At 40.5% G+C, this 15,775-nt stretch overlaps 1 protein-coding gene across 12 annotated transcripts in view; it reads left to right on the top strand.

Moving 5' to 3' along the window:
* RABGAP1L (RAB GTPase activating protein 1 like) overlaps positions 1-15,775 on the top strand; it is a 262,266-nt gene that overhangs the window by 226,204 nt on the left and 20,287 nt on the right. Inside the window, exon 1 of one of the 12 annotated variants that reach the window (XM_074907002.1) lies at positions 158-1,090. The exons of 10 other annotated variants lie outside the window; for them this stretch is intronic. In XM_074907002.1, coding sequence (XP_074763103.1) covers positions 980-1,090 — 111 coding nt within the window. In that variant the 5' untranslated portion in view covers positions 158-979. Of the gene's footprint in view, positions 1-157; positions 1,091-15,775 lie in introns of those variants that run through there. One more of the 12 variants, XM_074907000.1, reaches the window with a different exon arrangement.

Raw genomic sequence — 15,775 nt, 5'->3', positions numbered from 1 at the left:
AGATGTTATGATAAATGAATTGGAAAGTCATGAGCAATTTGGAAGGCAGCTACAGCATTTAGGACTAGGACAAGAGATACCATATCACTTCTTGATTAAAAGAAAACAGGTCCCAGATTCAGGTTAAAAACCTTCTACTGTGGAAAGTTTCCATTGCATAAGTTGATTTTATTTCACTTGTGGAGGTGGGAGTATTTTAAGGAAGAGCTTGCAGTCTTTATAGCATTTTGCATGGCTGTTTTACCCTCTATTACAAACAGAAGCTGAAGGACTTTTTTTGGAAGGTTGTAACTTAATGCCATCATCTTCCTGCTAAAATCAAAGTATCCACATGGCACAAAATGCAGTTCAGATCTGTCTAAAAGCAGAAGTGAGTGTTTTTAAAGATTTGAAAGACAAGATTTAGAAACTCGTGGAAAATTCCAAGGAATGTCTGAAAGAAATCGTCATTACACAGGTCTCTGTGTGAATTTACAAATAAGCCAGAAGAAGCTATTCACTGGAAAGTGAGACTCTGCTAACAGGAATATCAGCTTTCGTGGGAGAAAACTGGATATAAAGAATAAACAATTGTTACAAAGTTTGAGAAGAGCAGAAGTGATTCCAGTCCTGCTGTCAAGCACTGACGGATCTTTTCTTGCTTAATACTAATCTGGTTTGGCTACTTTTTTTCATCTTTAGCCTAATACTGGAGTTAAAACAGGTTCCCTGGCTTTCACCAAACTTCAGCAAATGCCTTTCGTGAGCTGGGTGTTGGGAGTGTGAGCAGGTGTTTCATATGTGCTTCCCATGATAATAAAAGGCACCCTTGAGAGGAAAACCCACACAGGAGCTAATCTGCTGGGTCATATTTTCTCTTGTGACGCTCCTTCCTCATTAGCTTCTTCAGGTGGGTGTGAACAACTAACACGGAACTAAGCCAAGGTTCAGCCTTGGATTGTCAACCTGCTGTGGCCACTAACGGCAGCTTGCCGGCAAAATGATGGAAGAAATCTCCATAATGGTGGCTTACGATGCCCATGTTTTTAGCCAGCTGTATGATGAAGACTTTCTGGCCAATCTGGTGGCAGTCAGCAAACCCAAATCTGTGGTAGGTGTTGCTCTTTGCTCCTTTGCCAGTAATGCTTAAGGATGTGCTCTGTCCAGTAGTTAAGTCCTTCTGCTGAAAGCTATTTATTCTTTACTTTCTCTTTTTATTACTTTTTCAGAAATTTGCCACATGCATCAACAAAATTAATTTATTTCAGAAGATATAAGATTATTCAAATAATATATTTCTGGGCTACTAAGTTTAGAAGAAGGTGATCTGCTCAGTAAGATAATAATTAAAATAATATTTTAAAAATAATAATTAAACTGGCAAATGACTGAACTTATCTAACCATGGAATCAGCACTAAATGATGTAAACACTTTCTGTGTCTTAGCACATCAGTTAAAAGTTCAGGCCAGATGCTCAGTGTATGCCAAGGATCTGGAGTTTAGGTCATTGTCATCACTAAATCTAAGAGAACCTGTCCCTTGTGTGGGAGTGCTGATGTTACACTTCTACATGTTCTTCTGAAATCAGCATAAATATCTGTAAAAACTTTTTAGTTAAATGACCACTTCCTTTTTTTCATGAATAGTGTGTATCTCTATGTAAATGACATGTATAGTGTGGTCATCCTCCTCCCTCATGGAGATCTTAGCATTTGCAGGGAGCTGCATTCATATCGGTAGTTTTGACTCTGAAGTTTGGTGCCAAAGTGCCAAAGTTCATCTTTGATCTCAAATTCTACATCTGAGCCCATGTGTGAGCCAGTCTGCCTAGAAGCAGTCAGTTTGAAAATAAAAATGTATAGCTGTTGAGCTTAACTTGAAAGCAGATACAGTTAAAATTTCAGTCTGAATACAAATCAGGCTAGTTATTTAGCAACCCAATTAAGCATTTGTGTTTGCAGATTTTGGCCTGTATATGTGTTTGTATCCAGGTAGTTCACTAAACTGTGACAAAGGGAGGTGCTCTCAGATGAGGAAGAACGTGCTTTTCTTGTATAAAACCTCTCTACACTTATTTCCTGCTTGGGTTTTTCTGCCAGTCCGTGCTCAGGAAATCTCGGGTGCATGAACCTGCATCTCCCACAGACTTCTGGATCTAAACCAGAGTTCTACCCAGTCCTTGTCATTATGATGCCTTTCTCTGTCTCTGACCTCCTCTAGCCTAGAATTTACAAGGTCCATTAAAATATTTAATCATAAATATGGAAATCCAGTATAGACAAAACTTTATTTTAATATGACCTTGGTTGGAGATTGGGCTTCAAGTAGGTTTTAACTTAACCATCATATTATGATACTTTTTCCATGCTGGATATTTTTAAATATGTGGCATACATTGTCCAGCCACAACCTTTTTTCTTTTTCTGCCTTAGCTTATTGCTATTGCAGCATTTATTATCTTTCTTTCAGCCAGGTACTTGCATTGCAATAGGGCTGGCAGGAGCCAGATGCCCATGGAGAAGGTACCTGCTGGAGGGCTCTAGGAGAGGCCCTTCTGTAGAGTTTCTCTGAGCGAATGAGGCTTCCTGGGTGCCTCCTGTCCTGAACTGCTTGTGTGTTCTAGAGCCAGCACTGCAGTTGTTTAAATTAAAATCCTTGTGGTAAGAAAACATTTCATGGATGGCTTACCCTGTAATTTAAATCTTTCAAAAGTGCTGCTTAAACGGACTCAGTGATAGCCTCTTAAGTTTTGTGTAACTTCAGAGCAGAAGTAACAGACTTTGTGTTGTCTTAGATTCCTCTAGAGGGACTGGAGGAGAAAGTAAGTAACTGGTGTCAAGAGCACCACATTACAGCTCCAGCTGATTTTTGCCACTCTGAAAATAAGGTGAAATAACCTTTTTTTTTTAAAAAAATACTTCTCTATGAAGTAACTACTTATCTCCTAGTAAACAGAGATACATGGAACAACCTTGGGAGGAAAAGTATCATTATTACCATTATTTATTAGATCTGAATGATTGACTTTAGTGTATGTGTTCTTACCAACTTTTTTTTCTGCATCAAAGAGTATTAAAATGTTTCAGTGCATTGTGTACTAGTAAATAAATAATCATTTCTGCAGGGTTTACATAGGAAATCCTTAACTACTTTTGTAAATGGTTTTGAAGTATATTAACTAAGCAAAAAATGCTGCAAACAACCTGAGGAGGTTTAAGATGAAGCTCGACGGGATTATAAGATTAGACAGTGCGTGGGAGCCTGCACAACTAAGAGATAGGACCTGATGACTCAGAAAGTTTCTTTCAGTTCTCTGCTGCTATGTTTAATCTTGGGACAAGCTGCCAGTTGAGATAAGTTGGGGCAAATCTTATTGACTCTGTCCTGGTCATTTTACCAGACTGCACAAAGATAGATACTGTACATAAAGTAACATTCTGCAGAAGGAATTTGCAGAGTTTTTGTTTATTCTTGTTGGTAGCACAGATATTTTTGCAATCTGGCATTCGTCTATTTGTTTGCAAAATCCAAGTTTCATTTATTTTTAAAGGAGTGTCTAGTATGCTGCTCTGATTGCAGAGAAAAGTTAAAAAAAAAAGTTCTTTAAATGCTTTCATCCTGTTCTGCAGTTTGAATGCCAGAATGGCTTTGTTGTAGTTCCAGAAATCTTGCAGCAAGTATCTCATTATATTTCATCTGGATTGTGCAATAGGTCAGGGTGCACAGGAGCGCTCTGCTTTTGAACAGTGGAGAGAACCACACATTACAAGATGAAGTGGCAAAGGGTTAATACCGAAACCAAACCAGGCCCAGATGATAGCTGCTGTGGGTTGCTGACACTTAAGGCCAGCCCTGCATAACCTTCTGACATGTCCATTGCCACACAGGTAATGAGGAAAATCAGAATTATCCACTCTTGTCCAGGTCACATCAATTCTAGTCATACTTTTCAATGGAAAATGTGAATTTTTCAGCAGAAATTGTAGCAGTGTTTTTGTAGCTCTGCTTTGATGCACTAGACAACTAAATCTCAGATGATCTGAGATAAGGTTTTGTTAAATATGCTCCAAAGCAACGCTGTATGATAGCAATCCTCCAACATATATTTTAATGAAATTAGTCATATTGCAGTGTGACCATGACACATGGTTGTTTTGCTGTGTGGTCTTGCTTTCAAGTTATTCTGAAGCTACTTCGCAAAGACATGCAAAGCAGCATATAAAAGTGGACTGCTCTTTAGTTTGTGCAAGAATTGAGTAGCTTTACTCTAAGGAATTTCAATTCTCAATTTATCTGCAGAAAATGTGGATCCAAGGGTTTATAAAAATGGTATACTAAGTGGTATAATCCTCTTAATCCAGAGTTGAAGGGCATTCTTCTGGAAAGCTTCATTGTATTTTCATTTGCCTGCCTGCCTTGTTATGTTTAGCTCTCTGCTCAGAGGAATTATCAGCCATTTCATAGAAATCATTCATGGTTACAGACTCTGCCATAACGATTTCTAGGCTCTCAATTTCCCATTGAAACCAAACTGAAGAGGTTCAAAGCAGATGGGTGAAAAACTGGGTGGCCTGGCAGGAGCACAGGGCATAGCGGTGAGCGGGTTGAAGTCTAATGGCAGCTGACTGAACGTGTTTTTTTTGGGGTTGATAGTGGGGCTAATACTGTTTAACATTTTCAGGCCTAGACACCAGAAGAGGACGTACCTTGTTTTTCATGTGGCAAAAGCTTGGTTTTCAGGTGGCAAAAACTGGAGAGTGGTGGACACATACTGTTAAGAGGAGCCTCTGCAGGGCTGGGCTGAGAGGAACCTGCTGAAGTTCAGCAAAGGCAAATGCAAAACCCTGAGTTCCTCCCTGAGTAGGAATAACTCCATTGTCTGTGCAGGCTGGGGACCAAGTGTCTGGACAGCATCAGTGCAAAAACGGTGTTGGGAACTGTGGTGCATGACAACAGGAGTGAGGAGCGTGCCCAAGTGGTGAGGAAAGCTAGCTGTGCACAGGGCAGCCTTACCAAAGGCACAGCCAACATGTTGGGTGACATGGTTATTCCCTACCACCCAGCAGTTGTGAGGCTGCATCTCTGAACCCAGTTTTGAAAAAAGATATTCACAGCCTAGAGCAACTCCAGCAGAGGGACACTGGGAAGGCAGGGGCTGTCTGCACAAGGGAGGGATGAGAGGGTTGGGGTGGCTTAGCCTGAAAAAGAGAAAGCTCAGGATTGCAGCCTCCTGCCACCTAAAAGAAGGTCCTAGAAAGGATGGTATATCTTCTGGGGGGCACACAGTGACAAGACAAGAAGAAAAGGTCATGCCTTGTAACAAAGCAAATTCTGGCTTAGCATAAGGGAAAGCAAACAGTTCTGCCCAGGGAGGCCCAGGCCTCTCTCTCCTTGGAGACTTTCATGAGCGGCATGTTCAGACTTTGAAGCTATCCCTGCCTGAGCAGGAGGTTGGTCTATATGCCTTCTGAAGAGTCCTTCCAATCTGTTTTTTTCCATGAGTTCCTAATTCTGCCTCGTGTGGGGTCTTGCAGTGAGGAGGAGCTGGCAGCATTTGAGCTTTTGAAGACCCATCTTTCCCTGGGTGGCATTACCGCTGGCATGCTGCTGCTGCTGGTACTGCCAAAGGAGGAATAAGGCAGTTTGGGTGGTCGCTATTACGAGATCTGGCTCTTCCCAGCAGATATAATCCTCATCTGCATCCTTCCCTTCTCAAGAGGAGGAATCCTGCTCTCAGGATGTCTCTAGGAGTTGCCTCACCTCCACCCCTTCCTCCTTGTGTGGGGCAGGAACAGCCAGATTTTGCCCTGATCCTCTCACCTTGTCTTTGGAGCAGCAAAAAGTTTCTTGTGTGTGTGTATAACAAATAAAATAACAAATTTTATTTGTTAAACAGATGATCCAGAAAAACAAAAGCTCGATTAGTTCTTGTCTTTCCCTTCCCTTGGTTGCTCAAGTCCCTTGTCTTATGATTTCAGGACCCAGACACTCTGTTTTGATCGTTAACGGCTTTGTGTGTTCCACTCAGCCTCTTGTCACCCTTCTGGTTTCACTAGCTTTTCTGCAATTGCTTTTACCAGTACAAATCTTCAATCTCCAAAAAAATCAAATTAGCATCTTTATATGAAATAAATATAACATGAGTAGCTATATTTACTATAACTACTAAATATAACATTAGTAAAAATAACATGAAATATCACCTGATTTTTTGTTTATAGAAATTCTACATTTTTATTCTGCTTTAAAGAATCAGCTCCACAATGCTATCTTCTTCCCCTGAAACTCATCAAGATTTGAAGCTGGTGAAGAAGACTGCTCATATAAAGCTAAATAAATTGATCATCGTATCAGACTGTAGTTTGCTTATTAACTTATTTTAGATTTAAGAGTGTAACTGATGTATATGAATATTAGTTTGGCTGCAACTTTTTCTCAGTAAGACTTGGTTGACGCTTTTGGATGTTAAACCTAAATACATCAAAATGAAATCTCTTCCTTCCTTGGGTTTCCCATGTTTTAAAGTCTTGGAAGTTCCAGCATATTTAGGAAAAGTGGTGCAACTTCTGCAGCGACAGTGTGAAACCCCCATACGTCCACTGTCATACACAAATCTTTGCAGGCCAGAGAAGAGGAAATCTCCCTGCAGTGGGTAAGGTCCTGGTCCCTCCTGCTACTAAAACCAGACTTGATCATGGAGCAGTTTGATAAAACTTGCAGACTGCTTGTTTAATGTACACAAATCTGGCCCGAAATGTGGAACTCATACATGGTGAAGAAGCGCTATAATTTATATTTATATGTGTAGCTGGCATATAATTTTATTCTTGTTCATGCTTATTTGACTTTCATTACTTACTTGTTATTAAACATGAAAATTACTAATTGGTACTAAAGTACCTTGGACTATTTATTTTTATATTGCATCCCATTTGTTTTGTGCTGTCCTTAATCTCCAGTGTGCAGCACATTTTTGCTGCTGTATGTTATTAATGTGGAATAGAAGCTGTCAAAGGTGAAGCCATAGCCTTGGGTACCAGGACAGGAGACAGTCATGGCATTTGGCAGGCAGGAGGATGGGAGTGAACTCCCCACTGCGTGAGAAGCCGTCAACTGCTGCTGGGTTGCACCCAGCCTTGGTCTTTGGTGTTGCACCAGTGCACATTGGTCCAGTGGTTTTCCTTTTTCTGCTAAATGCTCTGTGGTGCAATCTGTGTCTGACAGTGGTTTGTCATCAGGGTTCAACTGCATGGAAACAAGAGGTGGTTCATCCTGCACACTGATTCACAGAGGTTAAAGCTAGGCAGATCTTCATCTTTCAATTATTTAAGCATCATCTCTTTCATCCAGCTTCGTTCCAGTAGCATTTTTTTTTAATTAAAATCTCTGTTAAATGGTTTTCTGGAAAAGCATCCAGCTCTTGTTTGAGTGTAACAGGAGGTGGGAAAGGTATCATTTTCCATGGTAATCTGTTAATCACTCACTGTTCAAAATATGTTTCTAACTTCTCATTTACATTAATTCTGGTTTCAGCTTCCCACCTTGGATCTGGCACATGTTTTTGTGCCCGAGTACAGCATTCTGTACTATTACTTATTTTATCCCTATGAAGGTACTTACATGCTGTGACCAACTCAGCTGTGTTCTCTTGTACAAACTGAGGAGCTTCAGCTCTTAAACCTCCTGCTGTGAGGCACTTACACCCTGCACAAAACAGTTCAGTGGCTCTGCTCCGCATCCTCTCAGTTTTTATTCTTTATCCCAACTGCATCTCCCAGGACTCGATGCAGTATTCCAGTATTGGCCTCAGTGACGATCAAGGGTTAAAACTTCCCTTGTCATCTTGCTTCTTCGTCTCCTTGTGCATCCCGGGGCTCCCGTTAGCCGTTCTGTGTTTTGTTGCAGCCTGGCTGACAGCTGAGGTACGTTTTTCTCACCACAAAGGTGGTCTGTTATTCTCTGCCCCTTCTCCCTCTGCTAGTGTTTGTTCCCAGTCCCAAACCACACTGCACGGCCTCCTGAGCGTTGCTGATGCAGCTACTTGTGGGACTGTGTTATGAATGGTACTGATACAATTTAAAAAAAAAAAAAAAAAAAAAACAACATATTTTTTGAGGATTATTTTGATCAGTTTGCCATTGAGCAGTGAGATGAGAGGGAGAGGGCTGTGGAGGAAGAGCTAGGTCTCGCCCAGCCGATGGCAGGCTGCTTTCGCAGCATCTGCTTCCTATTCCCCCGTTCTTCCCAGAAAGCAGAAAAGTTTCCAAACTTCCAAATGGTGCTTGCTTGGGACTGATCCCATCTCTTGATGGGATTCAACCCCAGCTGGAGATCTCCTTCTTCATGCTGTAGTTAATTCCTGTGTACATTTGGTTTGGAGTCGGCACAGTGGTGTGTTTTATTTGAGTAAGCTCTTTCCAGGAATTCAAATATATGTGTGTAATTTTCTGGTCCTCCTTCTTGTTCTTTACTGCTTTTTCTATTCACATGTCATCTGCAAATTTTATTAGCAGCACTGTATTTTTCAATTCTAGGTCACTGATGTAATGTTTGATAGTGATAGATCTTTTATGCGTCCCAGAAGACCCCCTTTAGAATGTCATTAACCAAAAATGAAAAATGTCATTGAGTAATGATTCCCTTTGACAGTGGCTTTTTGACCCATTTCCTAAGCTTTTTAATTCATGCTTTATGGCTATCGGATACTCTTCTGGGGATTTTTTTTTTTTTTTTTTTAAATATATCTATCATGTGGTAATGAATCTGGTGCTAGAGAAGACTGTTAGAACTGTGAGGTTACTTTTAGCAATCAGACCTTCAGATAAAGAATAAAATGGGACCTACAGTTTATAAAATCACATTGGTGTAGAAATGGTTACACCAGTTATTGGCTGGATCCTTATCAGCTCTGCAAAGCGTGCATGTTGGTTTCTGGGTTTCAGCTAACCAACCAAAGTCATCCAGATGGTTTGATTTGTGGTTCTTAAATATTGGTAATACAGGATTTTCTTCTGGTCTAAGTGAAACTGCTGTTTTAAGGATTTACTAAACATGAGTATCGGTGGACCAGAGGTCTCATCTGCGAGTTCTTTCAGCACTTCTATACATAAAAACCTGAGGCCTGGTTTCCCACAGAGCTGAGGTATTTTCTGGACAGTTATGACTCATCTGAATCATAATTATTTTCAAGCTCTAATTATTAATGCATGTGAACAGTGCTTAGGAATCTTCATGTTTTCACATAGGGTCTAGAACCAAGTTCACCCTGTCAAAACTCAAGAAAGAATTTAAACTTTTTTTCTTTTGCATTTAGTTTTAGTTATTGTTTTATTTGTTCCTAATTAATAACCTATATTATTTTCTGTTTCTTCATGTTTGAAAGCAATTCTTCTTGCTGCCCTCTTGGATCAAGAATAATTATTTAAACAATATCTTAAATAGACATTTTATAAATAAGAACAGAATTTTTGTGATTAAACATTCACAAGTGGGGCATTTCAGTATTTTGGAGCCTCCTCATTTTTTCCTTAAAAAGAATTCCAGGAAAATTGATACCAGTTTTTCTGGGCACTCAAGAAGCTCTGCTTCTGTTTCTGTCATCACTACAAGCCTATTTGGGAGAAGAAATTTGAAATAACTTTCTAGACATTATTGGTTCATTAGGTCTTTAGTTTTAATGACCTTGAACATGTTGGGTATCAGCATGAACATTTGCAATTGAAGAAGAGCAGGTGATGAGTTATTTTGTAAGGCTGTATTTCAACATTTAAATGCAGAAATGGTTAAGTTAGAATAAAGCAGCATTTAACTTCCCTCCCCACAGGTGAGGTAGGTCAGGTGTGATTGATACAGCCACTTCAGATTTGTTAGATGCAGTAGTCACCATATTAAGAGAAGTGGGTGAAAGAAAGACCTGAAGCTCCTGAATTGTAAGCCCTCAGCTTTCTTACCTCACTTGTCTTTTCTTGTAGATTGCCATTAATGTAATGCATTACACCTTAGTAAAGCTATAAACAAATGTGAAAGCTTTGTGTGTAAACACAGCAAATGCAAAGTATAGGTGTTTACTGGTGTTCTGTCAGTGTCTCCATGATCACTATGTTCATTGACTTTGAAAGGAGCGCTAAAACTAGATGAAAAGGCAATTAATCTCTTTTTAGAAGCCTAATTTCTTAATTACTGGAAGATGGGTTAGAAAGTTTGTGTAGGTGAATGCGTTAGTTAAAAATATTCTGTCTTCATTGTCTACAATTATTTTCATTATGTTTGAACCCAATTCGCAGAAGAATTTGGCATAAAGACGTTGCCGAGGTTGGAAAATGTATTTCAGTGGTTTTTATCTTGTTCAGTTTGTGCTTTCATGCACCATTCAATATGCACATTTTTTCTTTATTGCTTCCTTCTAGCTGTGTCAACATGAACTGACAAAAAAAAGCCACCTACGTTGATGGGAGTGCTGGTTACGCTGGTTGATGATGTTTTAAAGTTGTGGGCTTGTCTTTTGTGCTAAGAAAAATCCAGATGGATTGATTTCAGAGCATCATGTTAGCTATGCCAAGACAAACCTCGGCGTGTATACAAAGAGTTGTACTTTTGGTACAAGGTAGAGTCACCGAAGTAATCTCAAGTTATGTTATCGTGGTGTAAGTAAGATACCGTATTTGTTTGTCCTGCACCTCAGAGTTCAAAGAAGCTAAGTGCATAAGCAAGAACAAGCACACAGAGTTTGTCCACAGTCAGGTTGAACTTCCAGAGCAGGTCAGGCAACACTGGAACAGGATAACAGGAATTCAGTTATCCAAAAACTGAGGGTCTCATTCTTTCCATGGCCAGAGGAACGGGAAATGGGGTAGGCAGACCTGGGACAGGTTGGTCAGGGGAAGAAAAAAAAAAAAGGGCTTGCTGCTTCTCTGCTGCTGCTGGTATCGGAGAGTGAAAATGGTGGGGGCCAGATGTTGCTGCTAATATTAAATGGCTTCCTTTTTCAGAAGAAGTGGCTGCTCTCCCTCTGTGGAAGCCACGTTTCACCTTTTGCCTTCAGCCCCTCCTGCCTGATGCAAACTTCTTGCTTTTGTCAGTGCTTAAGATGCTCTTGGGATTTTCCCTGCTAGATGATAAAGTAGAAAGTCTCAAGTTCATTGGTAATTGATTAGCCCAGCAGGGTCTCAGCCAGACATAAAGTATGAGCGCAGGTCTCTGCACAGGTGAAGTGGCAAACTGAGCCGGCAGTGCCTGGGGGTGGTGGTGGAGCCATAGCTGGGGCAGTGAAAACAGCAGAAGGTTTAAAAAAACCCCAAAGCAGCCTCATATATGCAGGTTTGTGAATCTGTACACCTTCTTTGTATCCCTTGGGGCAGACATGCGGGACTGCTGGGCGTTCCCTCCCCAGGGATGCTCTCCAGCAGCTGCTTACACTACGATAATGGCTGACTAGTGCTTTTAAACTCTCCTGCCTGCCTTCCTCCCGTTACCGGCCAGCTGCGTGCCAAGGCATTCTGCAGGAACCACAGAGGCTGAAAGGGGAGAATACAGCAAAACCTGAGGGCTCCTTATAGGCAGGAAGGAAACCTCGGTGAATGAAGGATTAGAGGGACAACAGAGCAGGGCAAGGATTAGTTGCTGCACTAAAATGCTGTACCGTGCTTCAGGGACCATTTCTAATACCTCAGAAGTTGAACACTGTCCCATTTGTATTTTTAAAATGCTTATCATTTAATGTGGAGTTTTAAAGATTTTTTTTTTATTTTAGGGTTTTACCAGTTGTATTTATGGAGTTGGGCAAGCAGAAAAAAGGCAAGGCTTTTGAGTAGATGTGGTAAAAGTTGTATTAGTTGCTGAAATACAGATAAAAATATTTGATATAACAGAAGGGTTTGTGGAGTCCTGAATGTAATTATATAATGGTTCAGCTTTAATACAGAAGAGGTAGGTATTTCCTGTTAGTGGAGTAATGCACTAAAAAGTAATTGCTCTTAGTAACTTGAGGGTTTGAAATATTTATAAAAGTAATGAAAGGTGTTACAGAATCAAGGTCCTCCCCACACATCAGAGATGCCTGATAGTGAGTTTGAAGATGCAAATTTAAAGTGTGACAGCATTACAATTTTCTTGATACTGTGACACAGAACTGATCTAAAATAATATTAACACACAGAACGTGTTCAGAGAATACTGCGAGGTTCTTTACTGATGAATATGGCTTACCTGGGCAGATGGTTCAGGGCTGTGATCTTGCACCCATCCTGTATCTCAGGAAGCAGAATTTTTTTTCATTTTGTGATGGGTATGGAGCGTGATAGGAGACAAGACGTGGCTTGATAACTCCACAGAGTCAGAATCTAGTCTGACAGACAGATGGTTTCACCAGTCTTGTGGCAGGTTTCAGAAGACTTGTTCAGCCAGGGGTTTATTAGCTGAAAGCTGTGGACTCTGTGAACTAAATATGTTCAAACATGACAGTTTTTACAGCCTTGATAATACCAGTATTTTGAACCTGGTTACTGATCAGTTGTTAGCCTTCTGTTGGCAATTTGTTGTAAACATGATGTGAGATAGGTCTGTGTTGGTTTCAGGATAAACAAGGTTGGAAAGTGAGCCCTAACACAGTGTAGCTAGGACAGCTGGTTTCTTTGCTAAGTGATGCAAGAAAATCACTGAGGACTTTTTCCTGAATTTCTGATTCTGTTGTCACAGGGAGGGTGGTAAAGATTGCACTTGTCTTCCTGCCCGCCCTTCTATTGCTGTGAAGAAATAGAAGAAGTATTCTCTGTGCCAGGAGATACAGCCAGAGCTCTAAAATTGTTGTGGGCATGGGTTGGATCTACATCAAAGTGGATAATATACCTGAAATGGGCGTTGGATTTTGCATAGTCACTGAGGAGACATGTAAAACCTTAAGCACCAAATGCTGCATACCAAAAGGTGTGTATGAACGCAAGACACACAAAATCACTTGGAACTGTTATGTTATGTTATGAAGTACAAAGAGAAGAATAAATTCTGCCATGGAAAAACTGCTGCTGTTCATAATAACTGTGTTTTACAGAGCAGGGCTTTGTCTGGAATGGCTGGTCAGAGTGCCAGTCCCCCCAGTTATCTGATCCTATTCTGTGGCCTTCTTTAGCCTATATAGTCTTTTGTAACAGAGATTCTTTTTTCAGGTATTCATTAAGTTATGTTGGGTAATAAAAATGACCTGTACACAGGTATTTTCCATCTAGAATGTTTCAAATAGTGGTATCCTTAACAACAGTATTCCTGTTGACCAGAGCCAATTTAAATGCAAAATGGGTGCTTGCTGACAAAGTGGATATAGCTGTTTCCTTTCACGGTGTGCATCTCAATGCTAAAGCCCTTATCTGTACTAGAGAGGAGGCACTTTTTGTCTGGGTGAGCTGCTAGACATCAGCTGCAAGTATATAAAATAATCAGCCATTTCTAAGCACTGCTTTTAAGCCACTCAGTGTGTCTCTTTTTTGCTAAAACAAATAGAGTTGAAGAGGATAATAAGCCCTCCGTATCTCAAAGTGAAAATGAATTTTTGAATGCTGAAAACCAATTTGGGGATTTGAAGAGGAGCGTTTTGACAGATCTCTGCCACAAGGCAGAACATGCTTTATTTTTTTTCTTTTTTTTTTTAAACGCAGATTCCCCTGCAGTCAATATATGTGCCTCTGAAACACAAGCACTGTGGCGAGTGCAAAAGGATATGCCAATGTTCAGAGCTACAGTTCAGGGATCTGAATTTTGTTCTCTTTTCCTGTGTTGTCGCTGGATTGCTGTATGATAGGCTTATTGAATCGGTCTCAGCTTACTCTTTTAACTTAGTTAGCTGTATTGCTAACTGAGCCTAACTAAGCAGATCTTTAAACAGCAGGGCTATGGAAAAATAATGCGTTATGCCAGGTTCAGCAGGTTTAGATGAATGGAAATATGTTGTAGAGATTAAAAATCTGACAAAAGGATCTGGTGCTGGAAATCATCCAACATCACTGACTGGGGCTGCTGCCATTTTGAATCACAGTAAATTGTGCAGGTACTCTGTAAAATTTGCAATCTGCCTTTCCCTTCTTTTTATAAATTCCTGTGGGTGTCTCAGTTGTTACTGAGATATTTTGATAATGGACTGATGTGGAAAAATTAAAGAAAAATAAAAATTCACAGCAAAGCTGGTTTGCTTTGCCTCCAGCCAGCTTTCAGATTGGATTTATGTTATCCTGAAGACTCTCTTCAGGAGGTCTTACACCTACAGAGATGGCAACCAGGTGACTTGCAGAAGGAAGAAAACTGTCCCCCTGCAAGGAAGGAATACTTAGGTGTGCTGGTGTGGAGGAAGCTGCTTTGCTGATATAAAAAGAGCATTTTTGTCAGTTCTTTTTTCCAGACGCGAGGTGGAGAGATGCTGTTCTGCAGCAGGCATTCAGATAGGCACGCAATGAGCAGACGATCTCTCCAACAAAGTGTACGTTTGCAAGGAATTTGAGGGAACGTCTCCTTCCTGCCAGCAGAGATGATAAAATAGCATCTGACATTCAGGGCTTTTATTGTGCGGTGTGGAGTACACAAGCTCGAGTAGAATAACAGCACCTTGGACCCACCTTTATCCACTGTGATGAGAGGTGGCTAATCAGCCCAGGCACAGCAGGCTTTGTGCTGCAAGCTTGCCCAAAGCCAGGCTGCGATGAGGATAATGCTAAAATCAGTCAGAGAGGCTGCTTCACAAAAACTTTTTGATCATGTTGCTCCAAAACCAGGGTTGGATGATGTTTTAGTGAGATTTGTGGTGTATTTTAGAGTGAGGGATGTCTGGGTCCTGAATATGATGCTGTAACACTGAGGGCTGTTGCACTTGATTTCAAACCTGTGGGGAAACAGCTTGTTATCAGCAAGCCCTTCACCACACAGTGACAGAAGGAGAAATGGGAATTCTTTCAGCTGTGTTCCAGCTTGTGAATTTTCTTCAGATAGCAGCTGATTTTAATCCCTACATTTTCTCTGCAAGTGAGTTATTCTTCTCTGCAGACTACCCAGCTCAAAGAGTTTTCTGAGAAATTATGATCTGTCCTTTTTCATCTCAGACTGTGGGCTAATATTTCATTGGAGATACAGTTGTTCAGATTGTATTGCATAATATCTAAATATGACATCCCTCTCACCCCCCCTAATCCAAGAGAAAAGTCTGTTGTGTCAACATGATACTGGGGGTTTTGTTCTTTCTTTTCCATCACTGCATCCTCCCAAAAGAAAAATGAATCTTATTCCCAGTGGCAGACATTGCAAGATACTTTGTGCCTTTCGGCAACTGCATTTTCAGAAAAGGACGATACAGTTATGCCTAGCAGTGACTGCACAAACCAGTGGAGCACTGAGTTCACTTCTTCGTATATTTTTGTGACATTAAAGCCTTACTTTGGCCTAATAAATTGTTTAAATAGAGCTACATTATCCTCCTTGAACCTGATTTAGTTGTCTTTTAAATACGAAGTACTAACTAGAACAAATTGATACAAAAGCTTTGAGTGTGAACTAAAATAAAGTGTGATCTGAAGATTGACAGTAATCTGCTGTTTGAGGTTCTGTTCAAAGCTTAGAGTCTTAATATGACACACAACGAAGCATCACTTTGAAATTAACTTGCTTTTAATATTGTTTCAAATAATTATCTGAAGAAAATTAAGTATGCAGAAGCATAACTCAGATGTCCTCAAGAGGGGCACACATGGTAGCGGTTTGTGAGAGCCTCTTGCACCTGATACTCCTGGCTGTGTGCAAGGGCTGAGCCAAGTCTGAGTGAG

The sequence above is a fragment of the Athene noctua genome, chromosome 5, assembly GCF_965140245.1.
Source record: "Athene noctua chromosome 5, bAthNoc1.hap1.1, whole genome shotgun sequence".
In the NCBI taxonomy this organism is placed as follows: Eukaryota; Metazoa; Chordata; class Aves; order Strigiformes; family Strigidae; genus Athene; species Athene noctua.
The sequence above is the reverse complement of the archived record's forward strand: the minus strand, read 5'-3'. Positions and strand labels throughout refer to the sequence as shown.